Source organism: Trematomus bernacchii, unplaced genomic scaffold, assembly GCF_902827165.1.
Source record: "Trematomus bernacchii unplaced genomic scaffold, fTreBer1.1, whole genome shotgun sequence".
In the NCBI taxonomy this organism is placed as follows: Eukaryota; Metazoa; Chordata; class Actinopteri; order Perciformes; family Nototheniidae; genus Trematomus; species Trematomus bernacchii.
The window spans coordinates 7,302,013-7,319,693 of record NW_022987720.1 but is presented as its reverse complement, the minus strand read 5'-3'; the positions used below and the strand labels follow the sequence as shown (position 1 = coordinate 7,319,693).

At 39.6% G+C, this 17,681-nt stretch overlaps 1 protein-coding gene across 7 annotated transcripts in view; it reads left to right on the top strand.

Moving 5' to 3' along the window:
• LOC117493308 (caskin-2-like) overlaps positions 1 to 17,681 on the top strand; it is a 75,584-nt gene that overhangs the window by 14,009 nt on the left and 43,894 nt on the right. For all 7 annotated transcript variants that reach the window (XM_034143812.1, XM_034143809.1, XM_034143811.1 and 4 more), the window contains one exon: positions 11,203 to 11,254. In XM_034143812.1, the coding sequence (XP_033999703.1) occupies positions 11,203 to 11,254 (52 nt within the window). The remainder of the gene's footprint in view (positions 1 to 11,202; positions 11,255 to 17,681) is intronic.

Sequence of the window (17,681 nt, the reverse complement as noted above, 5' to 3'; positions counted from 1 at the left end):
TGTACATGAAGAACATTTCCCACCACGATGCATGAGAGGAATTCAGAGAGCTCTAATTTGGGTCAGAATTGTGGTGAGAAGCTAAAAATGGAGTACATTTCCTCTCAGAAAACTTGGCTTGTGCATATTTAAGAGTGTTTCAGTTGCACGTCTGAGGCTCAGCGTGACATCTGAATCTAAGTTTCAGTTATTTCTCTCCCTAAAATCCCCAGAGTAGATTCTGTGCCAGCCATTGTCCGAGTGTGTGAATGCAGAGGGAAGAATGGAGGCGGTTATGTCACGGTGTTGGTATGTGGACCCCCATCCTTCGATCCCCCTTTCTCTCTCTCCCTGCAATCTGACTCCACACTGTGTCTCACAGTTTTCTGCACACGCCAAAGAGGCTCTCGCTGCTCTTTTTCCCAGCGAGGCCGCCTCAAACTGAAGCTCGGAGGCACACAACAAAACATAAACAAAAACAAAAAAAAACGTTTTGTGCATTTTATTCAAAAAAGATAATATTTCTACTTTCTGTTAACATGGCATTAATATTCCATTTATCTTTGTTTACAAAAAAAAATGTCAAAGTGTTTTGTCTTTCTTTCCTTTAATCACCTTTTTGTTGGTTGGTGCATGTAGAAAAACTGCGTACAACTTGATAACGTTTCAAAGTAAAAGCCTAACTTGGCATGTAAGACAAAAACACAAATTAAACAATTGTAAAAAAGATGCCACAATTTCCTGATTTCAAAGACCATCCTTTATTAGTCTCATAATGGGGAAATGTGCATTAAAGGGACAGTCCAATATATAGTTGACAGACTTAGTCAATTCATAGTATTGCACCTAAGATGTTTTAAGTCCTGAAGTTTATTGTCTATTTCCAATGTATTTTATTGTTGCTTTACGATATTTGCAGGAAAGTAGTAGTTACGTCACCTTATCTCTGTTCCTGTAAGTGGAGGCTCAGCCCGCCGCCACACCCAGGCATGCCCGGTCACACGCTGTAAGCTGGAGGTGGAGGTGCAGAGGGGGGGTGTCTGGTAGTAGAGTGGTGCAGGGAGGATCCAGTTCTGTAGTCCAACCATGAAGTTAGCATCTATTTGGTGGTGGTGGATTTTTCACTTGGATTTAGGATTACTACTTATAATCAAGCCAAGGGCTGCTAATCTTGAATGTGATGACAGACAGTCCAGAAATCTGAAGGTCTCTGAGGAAAAGGAACAGGGTGTGGAGCCACTTCCTCCTGAACAATATGTGAGGAGAGCTGAGACAAAACTCACACTCCACCCAGAGAAAAAACAACACATGCTGTTTATTCTGAGAAACAAGATGCAATTGAAAGCATTTCAAGACGTAACATGGTAGTTACAACCCCCCCCTGGGGGGCGCAGAGGCATGACAGGGGGGGGCGCGAGAGACCAGGAAGAAAAAATGGTTATAAAAAAAAAAAAAAAGATTAAAAAAAAAAAAAAATCATAATTTGAAAGATTATTGATTCGAAAATAATATGATACAGTACAGTACTATTACGTCTGGGTCTCTGTGTTTCATTAAAGCTCGGCTCTGTGTGTGTGTGTGTGGAACGAGCCATTTTGTGTGCGTGCGAGAGAGAGAGAGCGCACCGGTACCGGAGATCGTTGTTGTTAGCTTCTGGTGCTAGCGAGCTACGCTAACGGATATAAGGAGTTTTTTCAACAACAAAGTGGAGGAGAGTCCTCTCCTGTCAGACTGAGAGGCTCAGTGAACTAAAGGACTCTCTCAGTGTTATCTCAGTGGGTCTCAAACGTTTTGGTCACCATTAATGTAAACAATTATTTCCGAGGCACACGTTTATATGATCATTATAGTTATAAAAAAATAAGAGAATAAATGAAAAACAGGTATGAAATACTATATGACAGTAAAACAAGAATAAAGTTTAAAAGGGTGATTTGTAAAATATCCATAAAGAAAAAGTAAATCTGTTTACAGTTCTGTTTCATATGGGTGTTGAGAGAGGTATCCATAGATCTCTTCATTTTGCTCCAGATTGATGCTTTAAACTTCAATATTTAAAAATAAATCTTCCCGGGGGAGCTTGCCCCCGGACCCCCCTATGTGAGGTCCACACACCACCTGTAAAAATAGCACTTTACCCCTGCTTACACGTATATGCCGTGAGCTGATTATCGAGCCTTCATTGTAACAGTCGCAGGTACACTGTGTATGTGCGTGGGGATTGTTGCAGTAGAAAATTCCACTGTAGCGACTGGTACATTAATGGGAAACCCTAAATGTTTGAGCACCCTCTATGAAACGTCAAGCTACCCCACAGCACCCCCAAAATAAATCTCTGTCTGAGCCTGACTATTTGTATTGGGGGGTCCCGACTTTTTTTTTTCTCCAAAGGGGGGGCCTGGCAGAAAAAGTTTTGAGAACCACTGGTTTAAGCCAAAGTTGGGTTTCTGCCACTTTCAACTCTTTGATTTAGGGCTGTGCAATTAATCGTATTTTAATCTCGATTACGATTTTGGCTTGTAACGATTACGAAAACAACGTAATCGAAATAAAACGATTATTATTTTTAAAAAATATTTAAAAAATATTATTATTAAAAAATAAAAAAAAGTAATTTTCTTTTTTTTTAATTATTTTTTGTATTGTTTTTTCAGTTGAATTATACTTACATTTCAGGGTAATCAACTGTTAAAAACATACTGTTCAAATTATGTTTTTCAATAAATGGATGTTTTCAAAGTAAATGGATAATCGTTTTTAATAATCGTGATATCAATTATTGACCAAAAATAATCGTGATTATGATTTTTGCCATAATCGAGCAGCCCTACTTTGACTTTAGCTGAACTCTTTTGGATGCATGTTTGGATGTATGGATGTGTTATTCCAATTGGCTTCCATTTCATCTTTCAGTTTAGGGTCTAACTGAGACTACTACGTCATCAGGTCGAACATTAGCCGCCTTTAGCTAAGCGGTGGGGACGTGAAGTCATTTGAGCGTCACGTAGTTAGTTTATAGCCAAATGTTCGCTTTTTCTTCTGACGATAGTATTTACCCTTCAAAAATCATAAAAGTTCAATTGAAAGATTCAAAGGCTTTATTGTCATATGCACAGTAGCTACAGGGTGCGTCTCACTTCGGTTATTTTTCATTTCCTCGCTCCTCGGGCTCGGTATCACCGGAAGTTGATTTGTCTGCGCCATCTTGAGTACCGTCCCAGTGGCCTTATTTTTGCCGGAGGATCGAGGAGCGATAACGGAGGAGCGATAATCGAGGAACCACCAGACCATCCTCCGGTGAAATCCTCAGACACTCACCCCGCCCCCTTACTGTGTATCGCTCACTGATTGGACGATGCAGCGCATGCACTGGTCTGGCTGCTGTCAGACGATCAGCTGTGCGGCGTCATCACAAACAGACGTCGCTTCACGTGACGCTCTGGAGGAAACGACGTCCCATTGCTCTTAAAACTAATTTCCCTGCTTCTTGTGGTTTCCTTGCGTCTCTCCATGCTTCCCTGGTGGGAGGGACTAGTCACAGGGAAACGACGCAAGTGAGGGCGCAAGGATTTAAATTGAACCGAAGTAAGATGAACCTATAGTGTAGATATGGCACTGGAAATCTTTAGTCCCAAGCTCCTCCAACACTGCAACATAGTTATATAGGACATAACACAATAAAACAGATACAAAAATCAAATAGAAATTGTGCAAGAAAAAACAGAGTAGAATAGATTAGAATAAAATAGTGCAGATTATGTTGCAAGACCAATGTGCAAGTAATGCAGATGAAGTAAACTATATACATGTCAGGAAATAAATGAATACAATAAGCTGAATAATGGAGAGAATGTTGTAAGTGACCATGTAAATGCAGGAGTCTATATGTAAATACAATAAGATACTGTATACAAGAACAGAACGTAAAATTAAATATTGTACAATAAATACAATTAAATTATGTTTATTGTAGTGGTGTTTATATGTGGAGATTTTCTTGCTGAACAATACAAGAAAGCATTATAAACATGTGTTAGCCAGAGAGTTTTATTTTCTCTGCAATAATGCTTTTAGTGGAGGGAGCCAGGAAGATGTTACCTTCAGGGTCCGACTACAAAAATACGTCATCACTGTATTAGTCAAAAATAGCCTAGAGGTGTGTGTATATGTACACCTGCGGAGGATCATGCACTCAGTTCAAGGACTGACTGTGTTTGTATGTGTGTGTGCACGTGTTTGTGCGTGTCAGTGTTGGTGTGTGACGGAGGCGCTCAGGAACAAAGCCAGAGCTCAGGAGCAGAGCAGGGCCTCTTCTGCACTTCCTCTGCCTGCTCCATTGTTCCACAGAGGGGGAGGGTTCGTGTCTCACCCACCACTGACCTCCCCCTCCTCTCAGAGTGTCGTTTCACTCTCTAACCTCTTACTTTCTGAGACTCTGACTTTTCATTTCAGGTCAACATTTAAATGTGTCCCATAGAGTGGTGCTGGGATGGCGTATTTTTGATGGCTGACCCTGAAGCTAGCATCTCCCTTCAGCAGAAGGATGTTAACAAGACATTGCATATAAGCTAAAAACCTAAAAGTGACCAAGTAAATGCAGGAGTCTATATACATGTAAATAAAATAAGATACTGTATACAAGAACAGAATGTAAAATTAAATATTGTGCAATAAAATACAATTAAATTCCGTTTATTGTAATGGTGTTTATATGTGGAGATTTTCCTGCTGAACAATACAAGAAAGTATTATAAACGTGTGTTAGCCAGAGAGTTGATTGATAATATGATTTTTTGCTTCTTTTTGTTGAATAACATAAGTAACTGTTTTCAAATGTTTGGCACCTTTGTCTTTAAGATGCTCTGTATGTGGGTATGGACCAGGCCTCAATTAAACGCCTGCAGCTAGTCCAAAACGCAGCTGCACGTCTTCTGACTGGCCACAAAAAGCGTGACCACATCACCCCAATTCTGGCCTCACTACACTGGCTTCCAATTCGGTTCCGAATTGATTTTAAAATCCTTTTATTTGTTTTTAAAGCACTAAATGGGCTGGCTCCGGCCTATATAGCTGAACTCCTCCAGCGCTACACCCCAGCCAGAGCTTTAAGGTCTGCTGACCAGCTGCTGCTGGTAGTGCCCAAGACCAGGCTCAAACCCTGAGGGCACCGAGCCTTCGCAGCAGCTGGCCCTAGGCTCTGGAACACTCTGCCCCTCCATGTGAGGTCGGCCGAGACACTAGGGGTTTTAAATCCTCACCAAAGACTCACTTCTTCTCCCTGGCCTTCTAGTCAGAGCGGAGCACGACACCTGACTATTCCCTGTGTTTTTGTTTTTTATGTTTCTGTTGTAAATTATTGTCTTTTATTGTGATTGTAGAAAAGTGTTTTTATTACATGTACACCACTTTGGCTCGACCAAAAATCGCTTTTAAATGTGCTCTATAAATAAAACTTGATTTGATTTGACAGAAATTTGATCAGATGTCATTGATTGATCCAAAATTAGGGAATTATTTTCTTGCAGCAGAAGCATATTAACAAGACATTCCATATAAGCTAAAAACCTCAAATAAACCGTAAATATATAAATATCAACATATATCATATATCTATATAAAACACAATATAAGATATAAGTAATAGGTTGGAAGACAGTATATAGACCAAGGTAATCAAAATCAAATTAAAATACTAATAAAATATTATAGGATACACGAAAAGAAAATATATATTATATTCCACTTTCACTGAGTTGAATGTTTTGCTAATTTAAAGCTTTATTGTGAATACATTCAAAAAGTTGCCAACACTTTACAGATTTAAAAAAAAATGTTATAGAACCATACAACAATCTTTCAGACAAACTGGAAAAGAAAATGCAAAAGCAACAATATCAATAATACAAATAAACACACACTTAACAATGTGTGTGACATATTTATCAGCGGGCCATGACACTGACGCCACACAGCGGAGCAGATAAGACGGGCCTCATTCCTCCGTCAGCAGCTGACCTCCGCCTGACCCTCCACACGTCTCCGCCCCCCCCCCCCCCACGCTCCACAGGCTCCACGGGAATGTAAACAACAGGTTTAATCTGCACAATGCTGATCTGCAGCTCACTCTTTGTTGCACTGCAGACTTTAAAGGTGTCTCTGTCTGCGTCGAGGCACAAATATTGTACTTGAACACACCGCAAAGACTGCAGCCCATAGCCAAATATCACGTACACTCTGAACTGCGTTCACGTGCGCTGATTCACTGATGCTGAACAGCCAATCAAAGAGATTTATTTAGACACCATCCCTCACCGCGATTCAACATGTTGAATGGCAGCAGCAAGAAGAGCAGGTGGTGCAAGACTTGGCAAAACCATGGCCATGTTGGACATGTTGGTGAAGTTAGTGAGACTCACCAACTTCACCAACATGACCGCGTCCCAAAATATGAATCGCAGACACAAAGACACTCAGTACAGGAACTGCAACAATCAGTGGATTGCATTCAATCTTCATTCAGTAAAACGTGTATTTGGCTAAGGAAAATGAGTACGAATTCATCATGATGCGTTCAAATATAATCTTAAAAAATATGAATTTCGGTGAGAGACTTGAATAAATCCAGTTGTTTAGAGGAGATTATAAAGAGATAGATAGATATTAGGACGGGAATTATGACCTATTTAATTGACAGTTACAGCGGCTTACTGTTAACCTAACAAAAACCAGGATACTAATAAATAAGTAAATGTTGAAGTACAGTACATGGGATTCGTTGGTTAGTTCATAACCATGTTATTGAATATAAATCAAGAATTCACTGGTATTGGTAATGACTTCTACATTTCTGGTATTGTGATCAGTGATTGTGATAGTATTTCTCGTTGTCTGGCATCTAGACCTACAAGGTTGTACAATTGAATAACCTCTTATAACTCATCTTTGAAATGACCATAGGGCATATTAAATAGCATTGAATTCCCAGACTCTGAGTCCAGACTTTTTTGCAGCAGCTGTAGCTCTCAGACTGGGGGATAAAGATCCAGATAAGACAGTGGAGAAGCTCCTCTTCATCGTCCTCATTCAGTCTGCAGATAAGAGACAGGCAAACATTTCCTCTGCCTCCTCTGTTCCTGTGCCAGGCTCTCTGAAGGCCGGGGGGGGAGGATGGGGAAGGAAGAGGGAGGACAGGGGAGGAAGGAGGAGGAGAGCTGCTGATTGGCGCCCATGTTTCCCTCCGAGACCTCCGACTCCCTTCAAACAGACCTGCTGCATTAAACAGACCCGCACACCCGATTAGAAAGTGAGACGGCTACAATAACTATAAACATTTATCATTATTCAGCAATTCACATCGATGGTTTTCTTATGATTATAATAATAATAACAAGTCAATAGCCATATAAATAATCTCATTGGTATGTAAGGTAAATAAGTTAAAATAGGAGCAGAAAGAAACTTGACAACGTGACATTTTCCTCATAAAAAACAAACAAAACTGAAATAAGATTGACTGTTAATATATTAGCGATGCTGGTTATAATCATACTACTAATCATTTAATCAACAATACATTGTGAAATATTATAAATTAAACTTGCATTATATAAAGTAATTGAAACAATAAAGTAATTGTATAGGCTATTTTTATAAACAAAGGGAAACATCACAAAAGAAAAAACAGAATGAGTATCTTAGAAATGATGGCTAAATTATAAACATGAATAAAATGTAAAAAGTGTGTGTGATTTTTTACTTCAAACTAACCACTTAAGTACACTTTAACACGTTGCCCAGATTTCTCTTACTGAACTGTTTTCTTGGGTGTAAACACACAGTGTTTACTGTCAGGGGTCACAGGAGGTCAAAGGTCACACAGCCTGTAGACACTCTTTGGATGGAGCATTAGCCTCCACCAGCAGCAACACAGTATTTGAAGTTTGGCAGATTTTGGGGAAAAACACAGCAGGCTCTCCCTTTGGGGTTCGAAGCGCTGCTTTGATATTGACCTGGATTTTATAATTAATGGGAATACATTTGCACAAAAATGTAAAGTTACATGCAAACTGAACGTACAGGCAGCGGGAAAGAGACATGAAAACTGTCTCATTATTTCAGACTGCATACTGAAAGCTATACATACTATTTATACCATAGTGTAAATAGTATGTATAGGGTGAGACATGTGTGAGAAACGCCTGGATGTATACAACATTTAGCAAGAATGAGACCGAGTTTAATCCGAACCTCAGATTGGGAGCCTGTCCTGAGACTAGGTGCTGAGACAACTAAGGGCAGTTAATGAGACTAGGGGATTGTTCTGAGACTTAATGCCGAACCTGAGACTTAATGCCGAACCTGAGACTAACGGCGGGTCCCCAGGCTTAGGGCCGGTTCTGGGACTTGGGGCCTGTTCCTGACAAGGGACTGGTCATGAAAGCATGGGCCGATCCTTATACTATGTGTCTGAGAAAAAAGCACCGGTCCTGAGACTAGAAGGCAGTATGACTAGTGGCAGGTCCGGAAATTAGGGGGTCTGTCCTGAGACATTAAGATTAGTCTTGAGACTGGGGGCCGCTTCGATTAGGTGCAGGTCCTGAGTGGCCGGTACGACTAGGGTTGGGTTATGGACCTAAGGGCCAGAACTGAGTCTTTGGGCCAAACCTGAGACTAAGGGTCAGTTTCTAGACAAGAAGCCAGTCCCGAGACCATGGGCCTCCCTCAGACTAGGGGCTGGTCCTGATACTAGGAGCCGGACCAGAGACTAGGGACCAAACCTAAACCTAGGGGCCTGGCCTGAGACAAAGGCCATTCTTAAGACTAGGGGCCGGTCCTGATACTAGGGCCGGACCAGAGACTGGGGACCAGACCAAAAACTAGGGGCCTAGCCTGAGACAAGGGCCATTCTTAGGACTAGGGGTCGGTACTGAGACAAGGGGCCTGTCCTCAGATTAGGGGCAGGTCCTGATACTAGCGGCCGGTCAAGAGACAAGGAGCCGGACCACTAGGGGCTGGTCCTCAGACCTGGAGTGGGTCCAGTGCTGAGACCAGGCACAGGTCCTGAGACTAGAGGCAAGTCCTTAGACTAGGGGCAGGTCCTGAGACTTGGGCCAGGTACTGAGACGAGAGGCCAGCTCTCCTTCTCCTCTTACATAATAAAACGTATCTGAAATCAAACTCTCGCTGACCTCCAACAGAATATGAAATGCTGTGGCTCCCATCATCATCATCTTCATCATCTGCTGCACATTTGATCAAAGTTAATTTTGTGCTGTTTATGGAGTGTTTCAGCTCCAGGGTTTGCAGGGACTGGCTCTCTTTTTTACTTTTGAGCTTCAAGTTTAATTTGCCGCCACAAAAATGAAGCAAGAGGAGGAGGTTTTGCATCAGTCTGCAGATTTGCGAGGTTTTGGGATCCGTTTTGGACTCGAGTCTTGGCCTGAAAGAGAATCTGTTGTAAAAATCTAGCAACTAAAATAAGTCTGACCACTGCAAGTATCAGATATATGATTACACGTCTGCAGGAGACGCCTCACTTTTTTTTTTGCTTCTCAATAAACAAAACGAAGACGAAAGGGCAGCTTCTCTCCTCTCATTGTGGTGAAGTGTACAGCAGCAGCAGCTCTTCACTAAATATAGTTTTCTTTCTTGACAATTGGAAGTCCTCCAAACACACAACAGTCTGCATTCAGAAAGAGTTCATGAAATGCAGTAAAGCTTGGATATAAAACACTAACAGCTAAAAATCATCAGAATCCACTGACAGGTTTAATCAAATATCAACTCCATCCCTACGAGAAGCTGCGGATATTAGAAACAGTCACGTTGAAGTCAATCCACTGTCCTGAGCTTCTCCTGTTCTCATCAGTTTGTTGTCTGTATCCAGTTGTCTTTATACATTCATGTGGGTGGTACTTCTGTGATACCCCTTTGTTTTTGAAATTCCCATGGCTTTTTTGGTTCTACATTTTGGTCCAAGTGCACCTCCTTCCGTAACATTCAAACAGTGCTAGCCCCATCAGAGAGCGGTACTTGCGACGTTAGCAAGCATTGCTGGCTTCCAAAGCCATAGTGTTATTGTAGATAGCAGCCAATGCTTGCATTGTTAGTTAGTGGTCCTAGCAATGTTAGCCAGCAGTGATTGCAATGTTAATAAGAGGGGCTGCCTTCATTTGAATCTGTGCAAGACTAAAACATTCAGTCACAAAGCTTTTCCCCATGGTTATGACAGTCAATAAACATTGTGTGATATCAACTTGCAATATTGTTGAAGAAACAAAGATTATAACTGTATAACTATAATTATACAATACTATTATCATAGGTCTTTTTCCGAGATAATTCTTTTGACTTGAGCACTTACTGCCGGTATGTAAATATTACATTACTATACATTACATTACATTGCATTTAGCTGACGCTTTTATCCAAAGCGACTTACAATAAGTGCATTCGACCAGGAAGATACAAACTTGAAGAAAACAGAATCATATAAGTTCATCAGGTTTCATAGAGCCAAAACATTTCAAGTGCTACTCAACTAGCTTTAGATAAGCCAGTCCTTTATTAGTATATAAGTGCTCTGTTAGCAGTTATTTGTTAGTAATTCTATCGCTCGAAGTGGAGTCGAAAGAGATGAGTTTTCAGTCTGCGCCGGAAGATGTAAATATACAATTTTACAGGGAAAAGTTTTGAATCTTTGTTCTTATTTTGTCTTCTTTGTTATTTTGTGCCTTTTGAAGGTCACTTTGTGTCTCCCTGAAGTCATTTTGTCTATCTTTTTTAGTATTTGGTGCCTATTTCTAGTCTTTTTGTGTTTTTTATTTTGTTATTTGTCGCCTCTTTGTTGTCATTTGTGCTTCGTTGAGGTCATTTTGTTTCTCTTTGTGGTCATTTTGTGACTTTTTGTGGTCATTTTGTGTCTCTTTGTTGTCATTTGTTGTCTATTTGTATTCATGTTGTGTGTCTTTGTAGCCCTTTAGTCTTTTGTTTGTAATATTTTTGACTCTTGGTTGTCTTTTTATGTTTCTTTGATGTCATTTTGTGTCTCTTTGTAGTCTTTTTAAGTTTCTTTGCAGTTGTTTAGCATCTCTTTGTGGTTGTTTTATGTAACACATGGTCATTTAAAGTCTCTTTAAATGAGACTTGGCGCCCGTTCAATAATCCATCTATGCTCATGGTGCTCAGATCTTAATATTCTGCTTCTGATTTTGTGTTTTTCAGAGTTGCTGGGCTCCACCAAGAGACTGAATGTGAACTACCAGGACTCAGACGGGTGAGTGAGGAAGTCAAAACCGTTAAACTTTTCTGTGTGTGTAGCGCTCCCACTGCATCTATAAAACAGTTTACACTGTCAAGAGCTGGAAACCAGGAGGCTGAAGTCTGACCTGACTCAGCAGATTTATCGAGGTGCTAGTTGTGTGTCTGGTGTCAAACATCATCTCGCTCTCTGTGTTTAAATCCTGAGTCTCTGCTGAAACGCTGACTGTTATATTTCCCCCCTTGGAGCTCGTTAGCCTGGAAGAAGAGAATAGATGGAGAAAGTTGAGTCTCTCCTCATCAATATTTCTCTGTGTTTAAACTTCTTATAATCCTCCTGCTGTCTCCTCTCAAACCCTCCCCCCCCCCTAAATTTGACGTGTCTCTATACACCCGCTGCATTTTTTCGACCAACTTCTACCGTGGCTAGAAATGAATCTCATTTTGAAGTTGCTCGTAAAATCATTTTAAACCATATTCTTGATAAATACATAAGAGATATGGCTTTTTATAATACTGTTTATTTATTTATTTCATCTTTAAAACAGCTTATGTTGCTGCTTTAATAAGTTATTTAATATTTTTGAACTTGGGTAAATATGGGGTTTTGATTCCTTTTGTGTAAGAATGGCATTATACCCAGCCATATTACACCTTGTATGTTTTTGATAGAGAAAGTGTTGCTAGAGGCAACCCTCATACTGTAACTCTAAGGTGTGTTTTTTAGACAAATTGGCTAATATGTTTGATGTTTCTTTTAATTTGGCTGCACGGACAGTAGATCCACCACTTTAGTTCAAACTGAATATGTTATGGATTTTGACGAAATTGTGTTCAGATATACATGTTACCCAGGGGATAAATCCTGGCAATAAAAAAAACAAAACAACAACAATAAGAAACCATCATGATCTAACCATAAATATCGTTGTTATTATTATATGGATCAATATATCTATTCAATGAGCACTATTCAATATCATTGATGCAAACATTTGAATACATACTATCCTCTTTAAGAAAAACTTGTATTTTGAAATCCCCTTGGCACATCTGTTTCACCATTTCTGCCCTTCCTGAACATTCGATCAGGGAAAATAATTGATTGTTTTTTATTTAAATAACTAAAAGAGCCCAGTGAATATATTTTAAAATCATATTTAAGTGGCTTTTTGTGAGTTGATGTAAAAAGGTAACTGATTTTGGTAAATGGGCATATGATACAGTTTCATATCAATCCCAGGCCCTTCAAACTAATCAAATCGTAATCATATTGTTGAAGGCTTTGCGATATTACACTTTATTGTTGTCCAACAGATAGATATAAAATCATAACGTGATGAAACCTGTAGAAATGTGCATTTTGCATCTCTTTCAAGGTTATTTTCAGTATCTACATTTCCGAAACTAAGATTGTGTCCTGTCTTGGTGCTCGTGATTTAATGTCCTCCTGCTGAAACAACGCTCTCAGCTTTAAGTCAACACAGAGGTCGTAACAAAAGTTCAGAGACAGAGGACGAGCTGAGAGTCGGAGGGCCAGAGAGTCCCGGGACGTCCTCGAGTGCTGGCCTCCTTTGTTTGGCCCCTTAAAGGGCAGAGGGGTGCCCGGTGGGGTCATAGGTCAGGTAGCAAAGACCGCCTGTTTACGAAGAGCGTGGATGACTTAATGCAGCGCTGACAGCTGAGGAATGAGGGAGGGCTGAGGGGACGGGAAGGAGTCAATTAGTAGTTAATATCAGGGAGAACGTAGACAATACTGTGGAGTGCTGCGGCTGCAGGGATTAGTCCCTCCAAAAGAAAATAAACACCAGTTTTTGAGTGAGTGCTTGATGCGAAAATATCTTCAGAGAGTTCCTGCTTTCACTGTTTTATATCTTTGCTGTTTTGACTGATAAAACAAGACATTGAAAGACCTTTGGCTATGAGAAACTGGGAATGACATTTCTTACTCTTTATTGACATTTTCCAAATTAATTGGAAACAAACTGACCATTCTCACCATTTGCCAAATTTTGTTTGTTGACAGAAAATAATCGGCAACTTTTCCAATTTTCCCGCACTTCTATTGGCTAGCACTCAAACACATTGTACGTGATAGGCTTAGTGGCGGGACATCTGTAAGTGGTTGACTAATCACAACAGAGCCGCCCAACTCACCAATCAGAGCAGACTGGGCTCTGGTTTCAGACAGAGGGTGAAAAAAGGTGCTGCAGTATGAGAACAATAAAGAGCTTTTTGAACATTAAACCTAAAAATGAGCAAAACATGGTGCCTTTAAATACAGACACAACCTTTATTTCCTTTACACAGTGAATACAGCTGCAATGATAAGTCAATCAACAGAAATGTAGTGTCTAATCATTAAGATAAGGGTGGATAATGGATAAGGCTTTTTCACCCTTTCAAATATGTAATTTGCTATTTTTCTCTGTCTTATTTCATATTGAGGTATAACATCTTTGTTTATTGCGTTAACAATACAATATATATAATGACATAGGCTTGAACTATGAGAAACTGGGATGAACATTTTTCACAATTTCTGACATTTAAGAAACAAAACTAATCTATAATTTAAAAACAATTAGATTAATACAAATCATTGTTAGTTGCATCCCTAAAACCAACACAACCACATGAGACATTTCTAAACAGCTGCCAACAAACTAATTCTGCGCAATTTTTGTTGTTTTCTCTTCACTGCTGAAGATATATTTCTGCCAGAGAGTGAATCCCTTTTTATTTTAAGTTGTGTGCTTGTGTTTTGGGGCTAATAGCCTCCACAGGGACGCTGGATCTCAGACAGTAAAGAAAATGTTTTTCATTATTCATCAGTGTTCCGCCTCACAAGTGTAATCACAATTTCCATAACTCAGAAACTTCCCACAATCCTCCAGTGTTCCCCCTGTGGTATGATCATGTTTGTACACAGTCAGTCTGCCGACAGGGACACGGCTCACTTTTATATCATGTTTCTGCTGTCAGATCATCAGGAGTTTCTGTTAGACAGCTTTCTGCAGGGTGGCCATGGTCTTTACAAAGTGTCTCCTCCTTTACTCATAGAATACCTTAAAGGTCTTACAAATGTTGTATCTTAACATTTACTTATAGAATGCCCCAAATAGACTTTCATTTTCCTAACTACACATTAGAATGCCTTAAAAAGCATTACAAATGTCTAAACTTCACATTTAAAAAGGAATGACTTTAATAGACTTAAAAAATGCCTTAACTTCACATAAACTCAACAGTTTAAAAAATGCCTTAACTTCACATAAACTCAACAGTTTAAAAAATGTATTTACCTTTAAAAGTCTAATCACTTTTAGTAAAATAATCCCTTACAATGTCTTTGAAATGTCTTAAATGTTGCTGGTATTTATATATTTAATGCTGTAAGCATGGTGTAACATTTACTCCAAGTTCAGAATGCCTTTGAAAGATATTTTGGGCATATTAGCCATTATTGGAGATAGAGAGGGGAGGACATGCGTAAAGGGACTTGTTGTCCTAACGGCCCTTATTGTGTGTATTTTTGATACAGACTTTATCATAGACTTATCATCATAAGAGCCTTAAAAACAAGTCACACCTGTCCAAATGATATACCATATGTGTTCAAAATGATTGAAGATTCAGAAAGCCAAAAATGACCCTAGTGAAGCACATGGCTTTACATTGCAGGATAGTGCATTGGAAACCATTTCTGAACTTATTTAACTGAAATTGTTTTTCAATGACTGTCTGTAACTTTTTATATGCAGATAAAAGTGATTAAATACCAGATGTATGCTGAAACTTTAGCATAAAACAGCTCAAACTCTGCTAATTTATTCGTCTGATCATGAATCCCCACAGGCCACGGCGTCTTTTGTCGAGCGTGTTTTAACAACAAGAGCACAAAGAAAAGGGTAACACTGAGAAGAAGAAGGAGAGTGCCGGAGGTTATGTTTAATGAAACAGAAAGGCATCCAGCGCGTCTGAACAATAGCTGACATACTTTCCTCGTAGCTCACACAGTTTTACATTTCAGCAGAGGATTAATTACCCAGCAGCCCCTCCTCTCCAGGTGTACCTGCAGCCTCTTATTACTAAGGGAAAGTTTGATGCTGTGGAGACACAGGAAGTGACCTTTAGTGTGATTAAAGGCATGTTAGTGTGTGTGCTGGTCCACCATTCATCACTGAGATTATGCATCTTTATTGACATGCCTGTGTGTGTGTGGGTGAGAAACAAACGGTGTATAAAGGAGCTGCTTTCCTGAGACAAATGACTGTTTGAGTTTGTTGGCTGGCTGTTTGCTTGTGTTTCTATGGAGAGCAGAGCTGGAATGAAAAACATTCGGCTGCCGGGATGCATTTTAAATTGAAATGCTTCTTGGTTCTTAAATGTCTCCATAGGTTGCAATAAATCATGACATTTGACTGAATGGTTAATGGTGTGGAAACATGGTGTTAAAAGACAGAAGGGGTAGAACTAGAGAAAATAACAAAAGGTAAATAAACATCATTTTTGTAATTCTCTTGTATATTTAGGTTCCTAAGATATATGTATATCTAGTCCAATCAAAAATAATTTGTCCACGAGAGTTAGTACGGCTTGGCAATAAATGTTTCCTGCAATATATATATCGCGGTATGAAAAAATACATCAAATTGAAAACTTTCAAACTGAATGATAAAGAAGGATTTGATGTGCATAAGTGGTAACACTGCCAGTGCAGGACAATACACAACATGTGTTGCAAGACAAAAGAGGTGGAAGAGTAAGGATATAATGGGACATAATCAAAACCAACCAACAAAAGTTTGAAAACTAACCAATAAACGATAGGAAGAAATAATCAAGTTGGGGATTTAAAGGTTTTGTTATGCATCATTTTTAATGAAATGTTTGCAGAGCTCTAAAATATCAAAGTGTTACTTTAAATATGTTGTCTCGGCTGCATGATAGTGGAACAAATTGACATTGGAACAGTCCTGATATGTATTTGGATAAAAAAACCTAGTATTTTCCGTCTTTTTCACAAGTGCTCCAGCTTTTGTCCTGGAGCAGCGATCACCCCCTACGTCTGAGGAGGGAGGAGAAACCATAAGGCTGGGACACATTTTAAAATGATATAACACTTTTGTTTTTATGTAGGTAGCCCCAAATCATAAAATAGGACTCATATTCAGAAATCCTTTACAGTGTAAGAAAACGTTTTTAGAGAGTACTTGTTGGACTTGGACAAGTGAGTTTGGCAATTTACTAGTCCGAATACATTTTTCACTTGTCCAAAAAAATCGATCGGCATCGTATTTTACATTTTCCCACGGTTTTTACGGTAAGATTTTACTGCATCACACATAGGGATGGGTATCGTTTGGATTTGAACGATTCCGGTTCTGCTTTTCGATTCCGGTTCTTTTCGGTTCTCGATTCTGGTTCGTTGAGAGGGTAAAAATAAGTCCCATGACAAACTGGGAGAAAAATATATTTATGAAAACATTAAGTCAAATCTGTATTCCTATTTAAAAATCACTTCATACTGTTTAATTTCTTACGGTTATTGAATACAATTATATAAAAATAATTGTTTAGTTAGTTCTAAGTGGTGCCGTTTGAGAATGTACAATTGGCCCAGTCTCCTCTGATGTTACACTGCAACCAGTGTCCAACACCAACCACACAGTCTGTGTGTCCAACACATGTCCTGCAATAAACATGCTGCAGCTGCCCAGCTTCCCACTGTTTGTAAAAGTAAATAAATAGTATTTTCATTTCAATAATGTACTTTCTATACCCTGCTTCATAAACAATACTGACATTCCTGTGCTCCTCCGAGTCTGGGGGTCCGGGGATGTGAGGACAGCACGAGGACACAGACAGGGAGGCTGATTTAATTCATAAAGGAAATGGCAGTCAATATTAACAATATAGGAGCTAAAACGCTTAATAACCTTCATTACGTGTTAGAGAAAGAACATAAGAAAGTTTGACAAATATGAGGTTGTTTAAGTTAAACGGGCAGCGAATCAGCTGATACGGCAACACGATACGGAGCATATTTTCAGGACCCCCTTGAAAACGAGATGGTGCATCTCAAGGGGTTTATCCCAATAAATACATTTCTATATATATAGGGAGAGAGAGCTGCGGTCCGTGGGGCTCGGCCTCCGCCTCCTGTCCTCACAACTCTTATTAATCCCGGTACCGGACAATTGTTATTAACTTATTTGTTCTTACTCAGAACCGAGTTTTGCTTCCCAAGCCTGCCAATGTGCTACACGTACCGCCCAAGCCCCCAGGAAGTGCGCCGGACTCAGATGAAAATATTCGTGCTGGCCAAACGGCGGTACTACACTTCCTTTTGGTTGCCAGGCCCGGAAACACTTTTTCCCATTGACTTACATGGGGAAAGAGTGGTCTGTAAATCGTTGGATAATTTTTTTTAGACTAAA